The sequence below is a fragment of the Thunnus thynnus genome, chromosome 14 (genome assembly GCF_963924715.1).
Source record: "Thunnus thynnus chromosome 14, fThuThy2.1, whole genome shotgun sequence".
Taxonomy (NCBI): Eukaryota; Metazoa; Chordata; class Actinopteri; order Scombriformes; family Scombridae; genus Thunnus; species Thunnus thynnus.
Window position 1 is genome coordinate 6552985 of NC_089530.1, and position 21842 is coordinate 6574826.

The 21842-nt window shown below is 42.4% G+C and overlaps 1 protein-coding gene across 3 annotated transcripts in view; it reads left to right on the forward strand.

Moving 5' to 3' along the window:
• LOC137196685 (adhesion G protein-coupled receptor A3) overlaps positions 1-21842 on the forward strand; it is a 166356-nt gene that overhangs the window by 111547 nt on the left and 32967 nt on the right. For all 3 annotated transcript variants that reach the window (XM_067609460.1, XM_067609457.1, XM_067609459.1), the window contains one exon: positions 21357-21484. In XM_067609460.1, coding sequence (XP_067465561.1) covers positions 21357-21484 — 128 coding nt within the window. The remainder of the gene's footprint in view (positions 1-21356; positions 21485-21842) is intronic.

Below are 21842 nucleotides of genomic sequence, written 5' to 3' on the forward strand. Positions count from 1 at the left end.
TGACGACGTCCCTCTGTTCAAATTGATTTCATGAGGATAATACCAAAAGCGCAATGGCATCGCATCGCCCAGTCGCTCCATAGAGCCGCTGCGCCTGGTCCGCTTTTTTGGATGAAAAGAAATCCTCCGGATGTTTACCGAAGAGTGGGATTCGTTAGACTGGGAGGTCAGTTGTCAGTAGAGCATGAACATATTGTGCTTGAGATGTCGGTGCTTTCCGAGTTGCCTTTTTACCTGCATATTTTATGAAACCGCTGTTCAATTCCGTTGTTGTTCGTGTGTGGAAATAATCTGGCTGGGAGAAAAAAAAGCCGCATAGGAATGAGAAAGAGTGGGGTACAGGGGGGAAAGCGCCATACAAAAACGGCATAGGGTGCTGTGAGGGAGAGAGTGGGGTGTCTGTAGAGAATACTAAACTGTTGTCAGATGGAGAGCAGATGTCAGATTGCCATTGCATGTATTTTTCTATCAAACACGGGCTTGGGGAGGCGCACCGTCAATGGGCACCTTGTGGCTGTCAGAATAGAGCGAGATTGGTAAAAAAAAAAAAAAATACAAAAAAACAAAAACAACATTCTTGACAGCAGATTAATGATTTGAACTTCAAGACACGTCCGACAAGTAGAAGGTAGTCATAGAGATGGCGGGGAGCCGTTACAGGAATGTCCACAGAATGATCTTATGCGAGCGTTTGCGTCGGGGATTGCGCGTCTGCTAATGCAGTCACCACACCCGCCTGGTCTCTGCAGTGCCCGAGAAAAGGACCCTTATTTACGGACTTGTGACATCATTCTGCTCTTGGCCTCGTCTAAAATAGTGTAGGATATTGCAACAATGACCCTTATATTCTATAGGGCGGCTTCTGCAAGTGCTAGACCTGTTGCATAATCGTTTCATGTCAAACTGAGAGGAATCGCCTATTACTGCGTGCCTGCAAGTTGATTACTGTAAATGTACGATATTTACAAGTAAAGAACCTCCATCAGCGAAGCTCTCATTTGTAACCGATGGAGTGAAATGACAGTAAACCTCCCCCGCGTTGATGTGTCACGGCAAAATCAGGTTAACAAGTTGCAAAGTCTATAAACCAAAGTTAGACGTTTCAGCTGCTGTGACAATGTTGAAATGAGAAGGTGACAGTGGTGCTTGTGTTTCCTGAATGTGAAGTATGTTCTGTATGGTGATCTCAGCAGTTACATCAGTGTCTAATGTAGCTGTATCACCTTCCGTGCCTCTTAATGATACAGCTGAAATCCTCGTTAGATCAGCTGTCTGCAATATACAGCTTAAGAATCCATCTCATGCTGCATCTGTGATGTTGAGCAAACTGACAGAGGGTTAGCCACAAAGCATGACAGCTTTGAAAGATGAATAATGCAACAGAATCATTTCAAAGAATGGGGGGGCGAAGGAGGGGGGGGGGGGGGTGCCTGAAAGGCACAATGCGGTATCCAATTCCTGTTGATCCAGACTCTTTTACATTCAGCTCTTAGGGGGCTAATGCGTGCATGTGTGTGTGTGTGTGTCTGTCTGTGTGTGTGTGTGTGTGGGTGTGTGTGTGTGTTTGTAGAGAGATGATTAGTCTACAAATAGCATGACAACCCAATACAATTGTCCCTGAGGACTAAGGTTTGGGGTTTAAAAAGTACTTTAATGAGAATCTTTTTGACTTGGCTCAGAAAGAATTACATGGTGGAGAATCTCCCTCCCCTGGCTTTGTGATCAGAATGCCAAGTAACTGACTCGGGATCTGCGTGGAAAAACTCAGCAACAGCCTCTAAGCTTTTGTTTTTCTGCATATATTATACTCCCCCTGCTGTGTGTATTTTTTAAATTGGTAGGTGGGTAAATGACTGACCTGTAATACTAGAGCTGGTGATACAGATTGTTTCAGATCTGGGTCAGGTATTGAAAGACAGCATGCCTTTATTTTGGAAATGTTTTCCTCCTGCACTGAAATGAACTTGAGGCTGTTAGAAAGCAGCCGTTCCAGATTTCAGCACCGGGGACAGTTCCCATGCATTTCCCCGTCCCCCCTCTGCCTCCAGCAGGCCTGTTTCTGTCTGAAGGGATGGTTGACTCACTCTATTACAGTGACAATCCTCAAGCCCCTCCACCCCACCCCCTTTAACCCCACCCGCCCCCACCCCCCAAAAGACACACCTCTTCTCTCTGCAACCAGACTGTGGTCTGTATGTTCTGACTGTCTCAGAGGAAGCTAGATTTATTTATTCTTTTATTTATTCATTGATTGAGGTGATAATGTAGATGAAGGAGTTCCCGCTTTTGATTGCTGCACTGCTCCAAACTGTTTAAAATGCAGGAGCAGACATTTACAACGAGAGAGACACGGAGGGGGTGGCCGGCTGTAGTCAGTATCCAATCATAACAAAGGCCCTAAGGCCACGATCCAATAAGGGAAGAGCTGTTCAGAGATGTATTCCCATACTCTGTACATGATATAATGATTATGTGAAGTGAAGTGGATTCCTGGAAACAGGAGGCTCCTCTAGTGATGGCTCTGCATCACAGTCAGAGAACAGGTGACCTGTTAGTTACACATGGTAGAGTCTCATCCAACGAGTATGCAGTTGTGGATGAAGGCATCTGCAATGGAAAGTAGATGGTTATTGTTGTTGATGGTTTGAAATCATCTGTAAAATTTATATTTTGTTCACCAGTGTGATGTGTGTAATGGCTTGTCAGTTTACTCAGAGCTTCAGTAACAGTATTTTGGAACGACAACTTCTACAATTCATTAGTTGCTGGGAAAATTCTCACTCACCAACAGCTGCCTCAATCTTTTTGGAGGTCTCTGTCCAGGGAAACCTCCCATACACCCATTAGTGTAACATCACCGGCAGTGTTGTGAGTAACACATTAGAGTACTCAGATGATGTTTTTGTTGTAACGAGTTCAAGTAATCAGTTATTTAGTTATATTTTCAAAAAAATGTTAAACTATTGTAGCAGGCGGGGGTTCACCATGGTAAGAACTCAAGCAGAGAGATGATCTCACGTGAAATAGCGTGATTTTATTGGTAGCAACAGGTATACCATCAACACTGCAATGCTCTCTCGCAACCATACTGGAGGGAAGGTACTACCTGTGCACATAAGCGAGAATGCTAGGAAGCTCTGCCCACCTACCCCCAACACACTACAATATTACTGAATGTCACTGTTTCTTTTGTTGCCACAAAAAACAAAAAAAGAAAATCTCTGATACATCCGCCCTGTTTCTTTTCTGTTTATGCACCTATTCCTACTTCTCTGTGGGTAGCTGCATACTAGTGGAAGGCACCAATCCTGCGGTTGTGTCAGTGCGGGTTTGTAGCTGCTAGTTGCAGCTAGTGAGGTGGCAGGGAGGACAGCCTTTATGATCTGGAAATATTCACATTCTTATGATCAAGGAATCACAAAGGAATCACATCATTTTTTATAACGCAAAATTACTTTTAACTTTCTCAGTAGGTAACGCTGTAATGTAACAAACTACTTTTTAATGGCAGTAATGCTGTAATGTACCAAGTTACATTTAAAAGTAACATCATCCAACATTCACTTGTAATGCTTGGAATGCAGTCTGACGTCCATCACCGTGACCGCCATGTCAACTCGACCACCTCCCATTTAGTCACGCACTGCTTTGCTTTAGCAAGATGTTTTTAAGCGTCTCACTTCACATCAAACCATTCTTTCTTTATTCATGTCACAGCAGGGCGTTGACAGCCATAGCAATATTTTCTCATTTTGCGGGTCCCATTAAGTCACTGCTGACAGTGGTAAATTTTTTATGTTATCTTTTGTTGATTCCTGACAGCAGGACTTTAATCTCCACTGTGTGAAGTTCTTCTTGTTTTCTCTTGTATAACATTATAGTGAATGAATAGAGCTGAAACTTATTTAGCATTTTTGGGGTTGTTGATTATGCTAATGGTCAAATCACATAAAGGAACACCAGGTTGTATTCATCAAATTGAAACAAGCAAAGTTAAGTTTGCTGAATCTGACTTGGAAGAGATTTAGGATAAGAATATAAAAATGTTCTTGCATGAGACCCACTGACCTCAATTCTGACTCTCAGGCGTCATGGTCTCGCTAGCAGTATCTGCTTTTTCATCACCAAGCAGGCCACAATTCACTTGTCCTCGCTGCTGCACCTCCATCTTGAACCAAACCAACCAAGACAGGATCCCATCTTGATACATTAGTTCTCATTGGCTGAGCCTTCTTGATACCAGTGTGACATTACCGCTGACAGCTGGAGCTGACCACAAGGTCTTGTCTCCCATACAGAGGAACAGAATACAGCAGAGCCTCTGTGAGAAATCATCCATACAAACCGCTTATCCCGATGACGGAGAACACAGGAATAATCGAGCTGCATTTCACAAACAATATATCAGCTTTATTTTGTTTTCTTTTGGTGCATCCCGAATGTTTATTGCCTACTGAAGCGCTATCACTGTCACTCAAAAGCTAGTAACTTGGAGACAATGAGGGATGAATGGATGCAAGGAAGGAAGTCAGGAGCAGATCAAATTAGAAAGCCTTCTGTGCTACAGCCTCATCAAGGAGATGCCAACTGATTATGATTATGTTCTAAAAAAAAACATCCTCTAAAGGGAGTTGTTTATTCAAATTTAATCCACATGCAGTATTTTCCTGTTTAGCAATTATGGCTAATACACACATGTAAGTTGTGCAGGATACATGTTGCTAATTGAAAATAACCTCCTGGCAACTTTCAAACCCCTCTGTAGCTCAAAAACATTGTTTTCCTGTAATGTCTCTTTCTCTCTGTCTATTTGCCAGCACACCCATCTCAAAGTTGTGTGTTCTCTGTCCACATCTGTGCTCAACACAGACATAATGAGACAAGAGAAAGTTTTCATCGTGCGCCCGCAAGCAAGCGCCAGCTCTAGGAGGGGTTAACTTTATCCTTCACCTTTATCTATCTCCAAGACTTTTTCTCCTGCTAAAGGAGCTTTGGCATGTGTGTTTTAGGAGATGAAGGGATTTACAATGATAATGATGATGACCTGTTTAGATATGCAAGCGCGATTCACAGCACTGTGTTGGCTTTTTCTGTTGATATGCGTTGTAGTGGGAGGGAAAGATGGAAGGGGTGATGACAGACTGTGATATCAACAGAGGGGGTGATGCCTTGAGGTTGTGTGTTAGCTGATAGTGGATTAAAAATTGAGGTTTGTGTTGGAGCAACCATGCAATATGCACCTCTTAGCCTCTGGAGAGCCCTTTTGATATGCCGTTCATTGCAGCTCATGTGGGATCAAACATCTCACATACGGGATGCCGTAAGGCTTTGGATTATATAGACTATATACAGTGTATGTGTAAAAATGAAGTTTTAATGAGTAAGATTTGCCGAGATAAAGATGATGAATCCTGCTGCAGAAATAGAAGATCGTCGCTGATAGCGAATGTGTTAACAATGTCATAAAACCATGAGAAAAGCCTCTTTCTCTCGCTTGAAAATGTGTGGAATTCCATTTTTATGTGAATTGAAAGTCGACTACAAATGTCACTGAAAGTGACCACATAGTTTTACAGAATATGAGTGATCATTAATACCTAATATGTGTTTATGTTGGTGTTAAGCTTTGTCGTAATTATGCAGCTTAAGCTAATTCTCCGAGTGAATGCTAATTATTTGCGGCCCACTTAGCATCAGGTACCTTTCACCCTTCACCTCGCTTGCACTTGTTTCAAATGTGGCAGCTGACAGACGAGCACTAATCCACCTCCGTCCAAGAGCAGGCAGCCGTGCAGCCTCTGACTGAACCAGTCACATCGAGGCTTAGTTTTAGTGCTGCAGCATGTGAACTTGAGTGCACATGAGTTCAGGTTTGGCTTAGGTTAATATATAATAAATGCACTCATGTTCCATTTGTAAGCATTAACTTAAATTTGATGTCAGGCATGATTACTTCAGCACATGGGGATTGGTATGTGTGTGTGCTTGTGTGTGTGTGTGTGCGCCCACAGTTAAACCACGTCGCTTTCTTCTGTTGTCTCTGTTGTCTGATTTAACCTCTGTGTGTTTGCTGACTGTGCTGCAGACTTGCTTTGGTGTGAAAGGGGAAGGGTCTGGCTCATCCAGCAGTCCCCCTGCACTCACAGAACAGATTGCTGCTGGCCAATCACCTGACATGTGATGCAGATTGTTTTCTCCCTGACTAATGAGTTCAGAGCTCACAGACCACCATTTATCTCAGCCATCAACAGTGTTGCCCTGGCATTGCTGCAATAAGCCAATACTTACTATTGGCCCTTTTCCCTCACGTTGTGTATCGGTTGTGTTTCCCACCTCTATTTTTAATGCGGTGTGTATCCCTCTTTTAGCCTGGATACAAATTGCATTGCTTAACCTATTGTTATTCAAATTATGTGTGCTCCTCAGCTAAGTGTATGAAAGATTATAATAGTGCTGTTCACAGCAGAAGGGATTGTTGCATTGCTGTGTGTGTGTGTGTGTGTAAAGAAAGTTAATGGGCTATTCGGTGGTCTCGTGGTTTTGATGTTGTTTATATACAGTCACTGATTAATTGGCAGCCAAAACTGTTTTTATAGAGAGGCAAACCACTTGCTTGAAATGTAAAACTGTCCTTGCTGACAAGCAGTCTTTAAGAAAGATAATGATGTATTCGCATTTTGATTTTATTTCCAAGTTGATGATTTTGGCACACGTTTCTCAAACAATTAGTGAGATATGGAGACTTGGATGAGGTGTAAATGAGTTTTTTATGGCAATACTGTGTGGATTCACATACATCTGCTACACAGTGTATGATTAGTCACAAATGATTCAAATGAAACAAGTCCCGCTTGTCCTTTTGCATGTGACAGAGACCATCTGACATACATGAATCATGTCCAAGAGCACTGTCTGTACACACAGTCTCAGTAGTCAAGCTAAGGAAAAGAAAACCGTTCCTATCATAATATGGCATCTGATCTGGAACTGTCCTTGTTCAAATGTCTTCCCCAGTCCCTCTCTCCCTCCTCGCTCACCAGCTGTTCCCTAGTCGACGGTGCAACGACCCTCTCTGAACCCCAGAGACAGCTTGGTAGAAATGAGGGCATGCTGTGTAAACAGCCTCTGTATTGCTTTCTCTAGCCCCTTTCACACATGCAGTCTATCCCTGAAATGTCCAGGAACATTTCCAGCATGAGGTCATGTGTAAATGGGAGCAGGGACATCTGTGCTGCCAATTTCCCACCTCAAGACCTAGTAACATTTAAGGGAAAATGCAGGCACAGCTGTGTTGTGAATGAAAGCAGTAATGTTGCAGGGACAAACATCTAAAGGGTTATGTCCGTCTGACAAAAGACACTTTCACGTGAAGCGAGCGAACCAATCACAAGACTCCGCTGATGACTTATTTGAATCCGCGACTTGTTTACAGTTGCCTTGCTAATGCTTTCGTGGGTGATTTGTCTTGCAAACTTGTTGAATATTAAATACATTAAGAGAACACAAAAACAGCAATAATAAGAGACGTCTTCTGCCGTGTACACATACATCTGGCGTTGCCTCATCTTCTTCTTTTGCTGAGTTTTATGTCAGTTGGCATCCATAAAGTTTGCATGACCGCCATCTGCTGGACTGTCCTTTGCCCCATCTATTCCGGCATCACCATGGCCTGTGTGAAAAGGCACAAGATGGAAATGTTCCTGAATGTAGCTGCATTTATGAAAATCACTAACGATGTGTGAAAGAGGCTTCTGTCTTTATTCTTTTCCTCTCTCCGTCTCTTGTTTGAGTTACTGTCACTGTCTTTCAATGGGGTTGCTGTATTTGTGCACCGCTTTTAACTGAACCGGACAGCGCCTCATTTGCACAGTGCTGGGCAGTCTAGACAAACACATTAAGAGCTTATTTTTTTCTCTATTAGGGCAGTGTAGAAAGTGATCCAGCCCTGTAGCTGGCTGGATGTTTGGCTGGCTGTCTGCATGTACAACTCTGTTGTCAGCCAAGACGACAGCTCCCAGAATGCCCGCCTCTGCCCCTCCATTTCACTGCTACCACTGCTGCCAGGCCCTGATTAGCCAAAGTCTACCACCCCGAAAACACAAAAGGCCGAGGGTTAAAGGTGACAGTCTTTTTCATAATAGACTAGAGGAATTAAACTGTTGCAAGCGGGTTATTATACATCATGACCTTTTCCGCCGCAACCAATCACGATCAGCGTGACCTTTGACATTTCACCCTATGACCTAATTGCTTTGTAAAAGTGCATTCGTCTCCTCAGCACACAAGGACAGTATAGACATGCCCTGCAGTTGCATCTTTTTTTAATCTACTGTAAGAGCTGTAGAGCTGTTGCTGCTGCTTCTGGTTGCCAGGCTTGTAATTAGGGAGCAGCTATTGATGCAATGTGGCCCCCTGTGCACTCCTAGAAGGAAGATAAGGACGGCAGAAAATGAGACTTGCCTAATTTCAAGTGGGAGCGATAACATGACAGGCGCAGGGGTATATCTTTTGGAAAGGTCTATTAAGAGCTCTACAGATTTTTAGTCCGAGGTCTCACGTTCTAGATCTTTTTTCAGGATGTGATATTAATATAAACATTTCACCGTTTACTTACACATAAATATTTTTTTTCCTGGATACAGTGGAGCTGCCAAGGACTTGTTAGATTAGACTCAAACTTGCAAATCAGTCATCATTTTCAATCATGAACTAGGTGACCACCTGATCAAATCTGACAATTCCACAGGTGGAGCAGTTCAACTGTGCATTTGTTCACTCTGATAGGACTCACCAAGTGGTGGTAAGAGCCATGCATCTAACACGCAGCGAACAGCCTCAATGGATTTTTTTTTTTTTTCCTTTTGTCAACAAGTCCCATGAAGAGACCAAAACCACCAACCCCACTAACATGTCTGTGTATCCCAAAGCCTGATATAGCGTATTCCTCTGAGCTCTAGAGCTTCATTGTTGTCCAAAAACTATTAAAAACACATCAATGAGCCACACTGTTGCACTGCCTCACATGTTCCATGAACACACATTGTAATTTATTCTAAGTATATCCTGTAGTATAAGTATAAATAAGTATACACTGTCCTGCAGCTGTAAATACTCTAGGGTGTATTAATCCGCAGCTGAAAATAGTCCCACAACAACAGACAGTCTTTACTCCTGTTAGAGTAAGTAAGTGCTTTAGGAAACTCTTTTTTAAAAATACAACAATATAAAAATATTAGTGTCTTCAGTAGAAACCACTGGGCTTGGAGCTTAGTACTACTGACAGGGTAAGGGGATCTGAACGTATTTAGAGACAGATTAATGCATCATTGTTGTTTTTTGTTTTTTTGAGAGAGATAGAGATAAGAAAAATATTGAATAACACCTGCCTCATCCTTTCAGGATGCTCGGATCAGGCCGTTTTGGCTTCTCGGATCTTTGCTCACGAGGGGATGGGGCATCATAAATCAGCAGGGCAAAGCGTGACCTTGACAGTGGCTGGTGGATGGGATTTTTGGTTGAAAGTTTAAAAAGAAAAATCACAGATAAGGTATTAAACGTCAAGTCAAATCAAATTTATTTGCATAGCCCAATATCACACACGGCACAAGGTCTCAGAGGGGTTTATTGGCCCGAGACAGCAACAAAGAAAAACTCCTCAAACAACCGCAGCACATGTGGAGGAAAAAGAAAAACCTCAGGAGAGTCTATTCAAAGAGAGATTTCTCCCGCCCCCTTGGACAGCTGGGTGTGCAACAACCGCTGTAGGTGGGAAAAATGAACATAACATTATAAGAGTGTAACAGAAGAAATACAATATCCAACAATAGGATTATAATCCAACAATAGGATCGTAACATCTATAATCCAGTAGAAGAAGTCCAGTTAAATAAGACTAAAGAGTTCTTTAACACACTGGGATGTCAGGGGATGTTTGGAGGATGTGTGGTGTGACAGAGAACATCAAGGTGGGCAGTCTGGAAAAGGCCCATCTCCATTCCAGATCCTGTATAAAGCTTTTCCTCCATACTGCAGAACACAGTGTTGACTTGATGGATGGCTATAGATATTCTTGAAAAGGAAAGCATTTCACTTTAACCGCAGTGTTGAGTGGGATTGTATCCTCAAGTGTTTTTCTCTTGTTGTTTCCATCTTGGTATGAGCTCACGTGCTCACTGTTGCCATGTGCGTTAAGGAGTGTGTCAGAGTGGGTGAAGATATGTGTGCGCATATATCTGTGTCTGAGTGAATCACACGGGGGCCTTCGCGTCGCCGTGCTTCAAATTCAAGGCTCGCTCAAAAAAAATCTCACCTCGCGAAATCCCATCCCGGCGTGTGAGCGATGCGCTCTGATATCAAAGGTGAAAACTAATCTGCGCGCTGAAATTCCCTCCTCTTTCACTGTCCTTCGCCTTACAAATGCTCCTAACGAGATGCAAACATGTAAATTGCCGGCGGAGGAGACGGAGCGTCCACTTAGATCTAAATGGCGCAGATAGCACAACTGTCAGATGGTAAAATGAGACCGGGCTGAGATCACGGCAAGCAATCTGTAATCAAAAATGGAGGAGAATTGCATCGCGGCGGGGGAAAGATCTGAGTCAGACATAGAGTACAGTAGATTTCTGGGCTGAAGGGCTGATGATTGACCTATCTCTCCTCTTCCCTCCATCTGTCTCCACAGTTTTCATCCACTGTATATAATGCTATCATTCTTCATCTCCTTATCGCCCGTATCACTGCTTTTCATTGTTGTCCCTGCTACAAGCTGTTTTCTGTTAGACGCACTCTTCATGCATTTATTCTCTGTACGGCTGACTGCATTCATTCAAGAGCATCCCTCACAGCAGCACTCAGCACTCAGCACCTCTGTCTCAGGGGGCTAAATGCCGCCGCAGTTAGAGAACATGGCAGCAACAGTCCAGCACCGGTTACACCTCCTGACAGCGCTGAAAACAACATCACAACAAGGCCATTAATTTTTTTTAAGGCGTTCATTTTTTTATTTTTTTTTTCAGGGAGATAGTGGCAAGACCCCTTACCCTCGAAAATGCATTTTATTCCAAAAAGCTGTAGTAACAATGTGGTTTCTATGGCGATGGAAATAGAGCCATCAAATGCCCAGCGTTACACAGTTGCTTTTTATTTAGTCAGCCAGCACTAGAAAGGCTGTTAAAGGTTTGTACTAGAGACAGAGAAAGAGCACATGAAAATGGTGGACAGCAACAGATGTGTGTGTGTGTGTGTGTGAGAGAGAGAGAGAGAGAGAGAGAGAGCGAGCTCTGTAAAAGCACTAGCTCGGCACCGTTAAGCACCACACAGGCAAACATAAGCTTATTTACCCGCTGAGACCTCTGTTGCCAGAGAGCGATGCATTCTGTCAGAGAGGCTGTTTGCATCGTGTAGCGTTGCAGAGGCTCAGCGTACAATGCAACCTCTCCGCCCCACCGTCCGTAAGTGTTAACAGAGCAGAACCTGTGGAATGCCTCCCTATTCTCAGTCATTATTACAGGAGAAAAACGGCATGTTTTGATACCACGTATCGACCTGCGAGGGAACAAGGTGCGGATCGGTGTAATGTATTGCTCCCACTCTGCGTGCTGAACAGCGTGCCGTCTCAGGCAGCTGAGAAACAGAGCGTGAGCGGTTTGTGGAAGAGGGCCGAGGTGTTTTTGGCATGTGCGTCCACGCCTGCGACTGTATGTGAGACGAGGCTAGAGTCGGTGTGTGCATGCGCGTGTGTGCACACAAGTGTAATCTATGTAGAGAGCGCACATCCATTGAGTATTCTGTGGCGTGTAGCGATTTGAAGAGATGAGTCACCCCTCTCAGACAACACCTACCAACCATCTCTCTATCTCTCATACACACACACACACACACACACACACGTACAAAGACACCGAGGGGCGTGATGTTGGCAAGCAGAGTTTCAGGCCCGCTCATACATTCACTTTCAAAGCAAAAAAAAATCTCACCCTGTTCAATAGGTTAGACTCATTCCAGCTTCTTTTGCTCTACATTTTAAAGCAATCTTCTCTCACATTTATTTTTATTGATTCCTGTTCTCAGACTGAGGAGATTGAAGGTTTTCTCACGAGCGTGGAGGAGCAGGGCTGTGACGTGAAAGGCTGCTGGCTTGAATTCAATGTTAAGGGTGGAAAATGTTGACATGAAAGTAAGGTTGGATTCCGATAACCGGTGCCATTTTAGATGTGGTTCCAGGTTGGCAAAATACTTGGATTCACTAAGCCCTAGAGCTAACAAATATCTCTTATCTTTAATCTTTTAACACTCTTAGCTCAGTTTTTATTAAGGAACATTCATCTGGCAGATTTCTTATGTTTGCCTGCACTAACAGCTGCTTTTGTTGGTTGAAATGACAGATTGTATCAGCGGTAGCTAATTTATGTTAATTCTAGAGCTTTAGATTGCCCCTGCCAATTAAACTTTACACAAAGAAAACAGACTTTTTTTTTTTTTTTTTTCCAAAGATTTAATAGATTTATTTTCTTACTTTGTGGTGGCTGTGGCTCAGTATGAACAAGTCATTGATTAATGGCAGGGAAGGTGATTCAGTCCCCGTCTCCTCCTGTCCTCATGTTTAAGCTTCCTGCAAGTCACTGAACCCCATAATGCTCCTGATGACCAGGCAGCACCTTGCATGACACCTCTGACACTGTCAGGGTGTGTGTGTGTTTGTGTGAATGATATATAAGTCCATCTAGCATTTTGTATTCCTATATTTCTTCTGTAGCTGTCTCACAACATGCGCTCAATTTCCTACGAGCATTGCATTGTGGGACATATAATAGTGTATATCAACAGCACATGTAAGAATGACAGGCTTTGTTGACTATACTTAATTTGATGCAATTTCTAGTGTTCATACCCAAAACTTGCTTACAATTAATATGTATAATGGACTTGGGACACAGCTTGCAGAGAGTCTTGAGAGGTTGTAGCTACAAGTTTTGAACAGTGACTCAGTTGAAACTGTGTTCTCTTTCTGCCTTTTTAGACGAGAAAATTTGACAACAGATCTCAGCTGAATCTTTGACTTTTAGTTATTTATAACTTTAGTTATTTACAAATGCTGGAAGCTCAACCTAAATATATTCAGTAAGGGATTTGAATTTAATATTGGATCCAGATCTGATGAAATGCTGTTGAACCACAAACCCTTCATGAAACTTGTCAGTGTGTCAGGCAGCCTTTTGAGAAAAGCAATAAAATCCTTCCCAGTTGTTGCAGTAGAGCTGCTCAGCAAACACCAGTCAGCTTGTGGTCTGATATTGGTGGCTCCCAGTAGCCCGGTGTGTTTAACAGCATGAGTGTGAAGGAGGCATCATGCTCAGCAAATCTTTCCTGGATAAATAAAAGCTGAAGAAAGAAAGAGATTAGAGTCATTTCAGTGTCTTTGCCCTATATTGAAAAGCAATCTTCTCCCTGCTTTCACATTTGTTCGTATTGATTCATTCTGTTCATCGCAGACTTGAGTATTCACGTCTCTTTGTTCCAGTTGTAGAGGGTTTGCCTACAGTGAATTATGAGCTTGCACTCTGTTTGCAAGGTTGAGCAGTGCACAAGGCTCATTTATTTGATAGTCACGCTTTAAAAATCTCCACAGAACAGCGATTACAATAACTTCTGTATAGGAATTTGAATAGCCTAAAGCTAAATACAGCACTTCTAATCTGAGGCTCTAGAGAAATTAATGCTAATGAAACAATACCCCCTTGATGTTTGAGGAGATAAATACAGCGCGACTGATATGTCGGAGCCTGAAATGACTGTGCTCATCTAGAGGGGCTTCATCTTTTATGCCGAGCGAGGTTCCTCATCAGCTCATAATGCTTGTTGATTTGATGGATGTGTACTTGATTCCATGTGATTTGATTACTCGTTTCACGGTGGGTCTTGTTTGCCTCCGCTGTTGAACATTCGCGGGGCGAGGTGCTGATTACGAGCATGACCGTATCTCAAAGCTACGAGCTGAGTGACAGCCACAAGGTGCCGCTGAAACTTTGATGACCCGCGTTAATGGCGCGTGACCGTTTTTCGGACTGTTGTCGAGTCCAGAGGTTATTCTGTCCCCCCCCCCCGCCCCCCCAGTTGTCCTGTCTCTCTCTGTTATCCAGTGGTGTATGGGGGAAGCCAGAGTGGGTTTGATTTGCACACTCACTCCGGTTCTGTTCCAGCGTTCACCCGGCCACTCAAGGATGATAAAATACAGGGCTGGATGGGAGCTGGGAGCCGGGTGCCTGCAGGCTGTTCACTAGAGGATTTTAATTTTGTTTTCCTCTCACTCCCTTTCTCCTCCCTCTCTCCCACAATGTTTGTGCATTCTTGCATGCACCAATGTGATTACAACAGGGAAAGGAGCACATTTGCAAGGACATATGTCACAGATTGGCATACAGATTCTGCAGTTTCAACGGCATCAATTAAAAACAAAGTGTATGAAATTTGCAAGAGCCTGGGAGTTCTTTGCATGCGGGTCCTACAGGTTGGGCAGTTCATCATCATAACCAATCAGCGGGCTCAAACAAGACACCCAGCCTGTAAGTCCTCAAAGATCAACAGTGTATTTGTCCCATTTTATTCTGCAGGCCTTGCACTGTGCCTGTGCGCCGAGATTATGGATGAGACCAAGTTTAATTGACTCTCGTAATCTGATTTTGGCATGGGGAGGGTGGATCGTGGATTAAAGTTGTAACTACAACACAAACAGGGGATCAGGGGCCTGTTTAGCTGCCGAGGCTAGGGGACAATGGAGGCATGTTTAGACGTAACATGCCAGTGCTAATCCAGAACAGGCTAAGCTGCCCTGTATGGTAATATTGTTGCCTGGCTGTAATGAATGGCGCTGTCAGAGGGCTGGTCACATTGTCCTATGTCTGTGCGCCATGCACAGGCAGTGTAATAAAGTGGCAACGGTGCCGTGATGTAATACGATAGCAATAATGATAATAACTGGAGTGGAGGAATCACATTTGAAGCTGGCTGCTCGTGTCCTTAGCTGGCTTCTGCTATTGGCTCTGCAAGGAAGAGCACAACCGGGAAGAGTTGTTCAGAGCATGTTGCGAGCTATGCCAACGGCCCATCAGTCATCATGACAGCCGGGTCAACAAGGGGATTGTAACTTTACAGTCTGTTTCTGTAGCGCAACACAGTGAGTAGTATACATAACTTAAACACACCTGATGTAAACGTCGAGAGTAGCAGACTTTAAGAGGCACAAATACAAGACATTCTTCACTTGCTTTACAGGAAGTGATTAATAGGTAGATAATAACACTGGTGGAAAGCAATTGTGCTTGAGTCACTGCTCAGTGTAAGTATTGTGGCTTCTCTTCTATATGTGCTGCTTCAGTTTGCCCCACATCACCCCAGGAGCATAAACACTGCTTCTAGGAGCCATATGAACAATTTGTTCAGGTCACCCTGTAGTCTGCCTTTGCCATTTTTCTTTGGACCTATCTATCTCCTGAAAGGGACAGTCTCCCTTCATCCCTCCTCCTCTTTTTTTTTTCCTGCTATCCTCTCCCTCAGCTCTGCCTGCTGTAAGTTCTTTTTTAACCTTTATTTGTCCAGGGGAGAGTTCTGCTGTGCATGCACGCTCTATTCCAGCTTTGCTCTTCTTCGCTTTTACACAGCTGTATGTGCTGCTGTATATAACACCCTATAAAATGGCAGTTCTTTCTCCTGTTGGCCACTGAGCAGCTGTTAAGCATCTTTCACAGGGGTGCTGCTATAGTATTGTTGAAGGAGGGGAGGTTGTTAGTCATTCATTTTAGCCAGCAGTGCTTCTCTAGGCTACAGCTGTCCTTCGGCTGGTCTGGAATCTACCTGGTCTACCAGCACTTTTCCATGAAATGTTTCTTTGTTACTCTCATGAAATAGTGTTGTATAATCTTTGTGGTATTCCTGATTCTTGTTTAGCCCACATTTGTGTGCTACATGTTTTGATGGGGGTAACATGTTACATCACTGACACATAACAACAGGAAGACTGTTTTGCCTTTCTGTCTTTCAAAAGCTTCTCCTTCTGCCCTTGAGTCATTTTAGAAATACTTGAGCTGTGTGTAGATGGCACTTGAATCAACAAAGCAGGAAATATAACTTAGACAGTGCAAAGCATGTGCTCTAACATCCATGGTGTCAGTTAGAGCTGCAACTAATGATTATTTTCATTAGCAATTAATATGTCAGTATTTTTGGCCTTGCACAGACCCACTCACTGGTACATATTTATTTATACGTCCATCACTGCTCTGCTCCCCTCTTACCTTTGTGGATATATCTCACTCAAAACTAGAATTTATTGTTTGTGCTCATATGACTCCCTCTTACTGTCCGTCCCAAAGGTTCCGACTGAACTTGGCAAACAGGCATAAAGACCTGTTTGCCAAGTTCACTGCCCCTGCAGCCTGGAACCACTTGCAGACAGATTTGCAGCTGGAAGAGCTGATCCTGATTAAGGCATTTAAAAATGTAGTGAAGGGTTTAGAGGCAAATTCAGTAGGAATTTGTAATTTCTTCCTCAGCTAGATTAGTTTCCTCCTGTCTGTCTTTTTAGGCATATGATTCTGTGAGTTGCTATTGTAAGTTTTGTTTTATGTGTTTTAATTGTTTGCCTGTATGTTATATAAAACACTGGAGTGCTGCTTTCTTGGTCAGGGCTCCCTTGAAAAAGAGATCTTGTAATCTCAATGGGATTCACCTGGTGAATAAAGGTTTAATAAAAATTAATAAATAAAATTCATTTTTTTCAAAGACTTTATTAGTCTATAATTTATCTGAAAATTGTTAAAAATGTTTCCCAAAGTCTAAATAAACATATTTAAACTGCTTGTTTTGTGTGACAAACAATACAAAACCCAAAGATTTTCCATTCACTCTCATAGAGGACCAATAAATCCAGCTAATATAACGACTGAGAAGCTGGAACCAGATCATTTTTAGCATTTTTCTTAAAATAACATAAACAATTCATCAGTGCAGATTAATTTGCTGTTATTCGACTAATAGACTGATCATTTCAGCTCTACTCATTAAATACAGTGAATATGTAATCCAAAGGTAAAATTATGAATGATGTCAGTCATTGCTTGATCAATAATCAGTTTTTCTCATTCATTCATCTGAAAAATGAACAAGTAAACCTTTCTGTAACAGCAGATCCTGGCTGCCTTGTTTGCCACCCGTCTATGCTTTACAGTCAACTGGAACAGCACAGATTGACTTAACACTGAAAGTGTTCATATTTCCTGCAGCAGTAAATCCAGACCTCTGCATGCTCAGTGTGTGAATGTAATGTCCTGCTGTTCAGATAAAGAAGACCTTTCTTGCTTCTGCAGCTTTAGTTACAACTGATTCTCAGCTCCACTATCGACAGCGCAGCTGGGATGGTTGTGTTAGTTCAATGTTGGGAACAGTACACATGGCTGTTAGCCAGGCTTTTAGGCTTTTAATTGGTACCCAATTTGCATAGTACTAATTATAATGTGTTTCAAGTATGTAGCGTGTACACGTTTAAAAAATTAGTGAAATTACTTGGTTTTTAAATGTGGTGTTAATGGATGCTAGTGTCCCACAATGCCTGACAGAAATGGAGGAGCTACTAGTATAACTGGAAGATAGCAAAAAATATGGCAGACAGTGTTGTGAATAAATTTAAAATTAAGAATTTAAACATTTAAAATTATAGATTCAAGAGCTGTTATTGTCACATGCACAGCAACAGAGCGGGTACATAGCATCATTGAAAGCATGAGTAATAAATAATTCATAGTAATAAATACTGCAAATCCTTCGAAAAGCATTTTCTAGAAGCTGCTTGTGATGTTTTCATGGCAATAGTGTTCAAAGTTGCAGCTCGGTTGGTGTTCGTCAGTGCAGTTTTAGTACCGAATTTTACAGTACATTGATTTCTTCTACGGTTCTGTAAGTACGTAAACACTTACAAGATGCATGACGTCTTATGGATTTTGTAAAAAGCAGCTCAGCACACAGCTGTGGTCTGGTGAGCTCTTTTTGTTGGGATGAGAAATGGTGACAGACTCCGGAGGTGAGGAGCTGACATTCTCAGTCGACACTATAAGTCCAGAGATGATGATGATGATACGTCCCATGAGAGTGTTTGACTTCCTCCTTCCCTCACCATCACTTACATCGTGATGATTAGCATCATGCTCAACATGTCTGAGCACGATTTTGTTTTTACTGATGCAGTAACTGATTCCCTCAGAAACGTTTTCTCTTTGACCTTTAGTTGTGTTGGCGTTTGTGTGGGGTCATTTTTCACCATCCAACCTGCTATGAAAGGCTATTTGCTCTTAAAGTATATAAATCAGCTTACTGACTAAAAAGCTTCACTTCAGCAGGATTTCTTGCTGATGCTTTAAGCAATGTGTGTTTTTTTTTCAGCAACATCATTTCATTGAGCTGTAATTAACACAAGTTTTCATTGTCCTTCGATGACATCGCTCGGAGGACAAATACAAACTTAGTAATTCCCTGCAAATCAGTAACTAACAAATAATATGAAGCGGTTTACAATTTCAGAATCTGTTTCTCATATGATGTTTGCCTGCTGAGGGCCACTTTCTCTCTCTTTTTCCTTCCTCTGACTGTCTGTGTACAACTACGCTCCAAGTGAAGGCACATTTCATTGCTCAGGTCTAATTGCAGTCGTCTCTTCATTTCTGACTCCTTCTCTCCTCCCTCTTGTCGTTTTTGACTTTATGGCCAAGCTACAAGCAGCAAAGTCATAAATGTCTGTATCTTTAAAGATTGATGATAATGCTGATTTTTTCTTACACCACACTTCAAATTTAGGCTACAAAAAGTTCCTCAGAGATATTATGGCTAGTATTAAAGCTGCTATGATCAATATTTTTATATTAGCAATGGATTGACTGATTTTATGTAATGTAAGGTTGTGCATAGTGACCAACCAACAGAGAATTATTACCTGACTCTGCAGTTCCCCTCATTGTTAGCTCATTGTTTTGGTTTACCTCTGCAGTACCAACTGGCTGACAGACAATGTTAGCAACTACCTGGTGAAGTGGAGCATTTTAGCAGCTAAAGAGCCAGATATTTCCCTCAGGAAATGGTGGAGATAAAAACACTGGACATAGATTCATCAGGTGGACACAAATACAATTCCAAATGAAAGCTAATGTTGCTCTGTATTTGCTGGATGTGTAAATAGGCAAGATGTTCACTACAGCAACTTTATAAGATTATAATATGATAATGTTGAGTTTGCAGCTTGTTACACTAGGTTTGAGGTTAGGTTTAGGGTTAGAAATGAAAAAATGAAATGAAATGTATATGGGGTTTTGAGAAAAATATCTATTTCTCCATCTCTTATTAATATTTCAAAACAATGATTCAGCTAATGACTGGTCAATGCCAGTGTAACCACTTGAATAGGGCCTTGATGGGGGGTTCTTAGTGCCTCATTTTCCCCCATTGTCTGCGTTATTTTCCTCCCAAGTGCTCCGGTTTCCTCCCACAATCCAAAGACATGCGGGTTAGATTAATATTTGGCTCTAAAATAACCTGCAGGTGTGAATATGGACCTAAATAGTGGTTTGTATATGTGTATATGTTTGCCCTGTGATAGACTGGTGACCAATCCAGGGTGTACCCTTCCTTTTGCCCAAATTGAGCTGGGACAGTCTAGGGCCTGTTCCACGGATTTGGTTACCTTTCAACAGAGCCAGGCTAGCTGTTTCCTACTGTTTCCAGTCTTTATGCTAAGCTAAGCTAACTGCTGTCTGCAGCTTCATATTTGATGGACAGATATGAGAGTGGTATCGATCCTCTCATCTAACTGTCCACCAGAAAACAAAGTGTATTTCCCAAAATGCCAAACTATTGCTTTAAACAGCTTGTGTCAGGTAGCGTTTGGAATGTTGGAATGCATAAGGAGCAATGTGTTTTCCATTTTCAGTTTGCAATAGATAAAAAGAAGCAGAGGCTTATCAAAGAAATGCAAAGCAAGTTTAAGGATTCATTTATAGTCTCAATATCCAGCAATTATCAAGAGATCATTATATGTGATCTCTGGGAGGCTGGCATCACATTATCTCTCCAGAAAACCAGAACTTTACATAGTGAATTTTCACAAGAAGTCGTGGCTCCAACTCTTTTACTTCCTTCTCCCTTCACCCAGGAAAGGCTTTATTAGCCTCAGCGATGAGGGTTGGACCGAGTGTCTCTTACCACACACTCTCTTGCTTTATATCTCCCCAGTGTCCTGTCCCCAAACCTTTCATCTCAGCTTGTCAACTGCTTTACAACTGTGCTTATAAATGCTCACTTGAGGGTCCCGACCCCTCACAGGCCCCGACAGGCTCATCAGCCCTTTGGATAAACTCAGAGAGAGAATATCCCACTTGGCTACTCACCAAGACAATGATGGAGTTAGACATGTATGTGGATCACTCTCACAGACACAAACTCACACTGAGCTGGCGGGGTTATGGAGATAAGGTGTGCTTTATTTAGCAACATCAACATGATGGAGCCTAAACCGTGACGTCACTGTTGGCACTCCACCTGCCTGTGGCACAGAGCGCGAGGGCAGTCCAGTGCATGTGAAATGAGTGTACTGATTTTACAACAGTTCTGGAGATCATCCCTAGTTTCACTTTGTTTTTTAATCTCCTAAACAGATCTAATGCTTACAGATGCAGTGATAAATGAAGTGTAAATCACATTTTAAAGAGTTGTCTGTACTTTGAGAGCCATAAGCTAGAGCTGTCACAGTGTAGATGTACGAGTTGAAGAAGTTAGTCTTGTAGACTTCTTGTAGAATAAGCAAGCAAATCAAGTGTGAGGCTTAATGAGCGTCTGTTAACAATGTGTCTTTTAAAGACACAAAGAGCGACTTAACTTTGTTTTCTTTTTATTTTCTCTTTTGCCTGGCTCCTATCCATTTTTGTTTTGCTTTTTATGTTGGCAGACTAGGAAGCTTACACTATTGTTGCATTCACTCTCTCTGGATAAGAGTGTCAGCTAAATGCCTGAAAATGCAAAATGTAAATGCAGGGGAAGAATATTCACTCGACAGGGTTGTTACTCTTTCATGCTGATTTGGACAGCGTTCTAACTCGAAGACATTTCCCTGACATTCATTTGTATTTTGCTCGCATATCTCGTCAGTGCAGTATACTGTGCCTATGCATATGCAGGGCTCATCATCTTCGTCTTTGGGCGGATTTTTGTGAAACACTGTCACCGTGCAGGCCGAGGTTCTTGCTCTCTGATTATTTTTTATGATACTGTATTTGTGGCGCCTTTTCTCTGATCTCCAGTTTTTCTCTCTGTTTCTGCCTCAGGATCTGAAGAAGGTGCTGTCTTTCCCCCCATACCCTGGGGAGTTTTTGCACCCGGTCGTGTATGCCTGCACGGCAGTCATGTTGCTCTGCCTCTTCGCCTCCATCATCACCTACATAGTGCACCACAGGTAAGAAGAAATCACCACCTTTTGTTATTGTTTTTGTTGAAGAACGCATCGGCTCTTCACTCTGCCGCACCTTAATTTAAAATCACAGCCCTCAACTTCATTTCTGCATCTGGTCACTCAGTCAGGCGTTTATGTAATCTCTTCATTTCTTGCCTTTTTTACCTTCATGGTTTACAGTTTGTTTTTGACTCCTCTGTCACAGATCCTGCACTGACTGTGGTGTGAGTCAGATGCTTTAGGCTGGCATGAAGCACTGCAGCCTGTCTGACTAAGAGGATCTAAAACACACACACAGATGTGTGTAAGTGTGTGTTAGGATGTGTGATTCAGACAGTCGTAGAAGTGCTTTACCTAAATT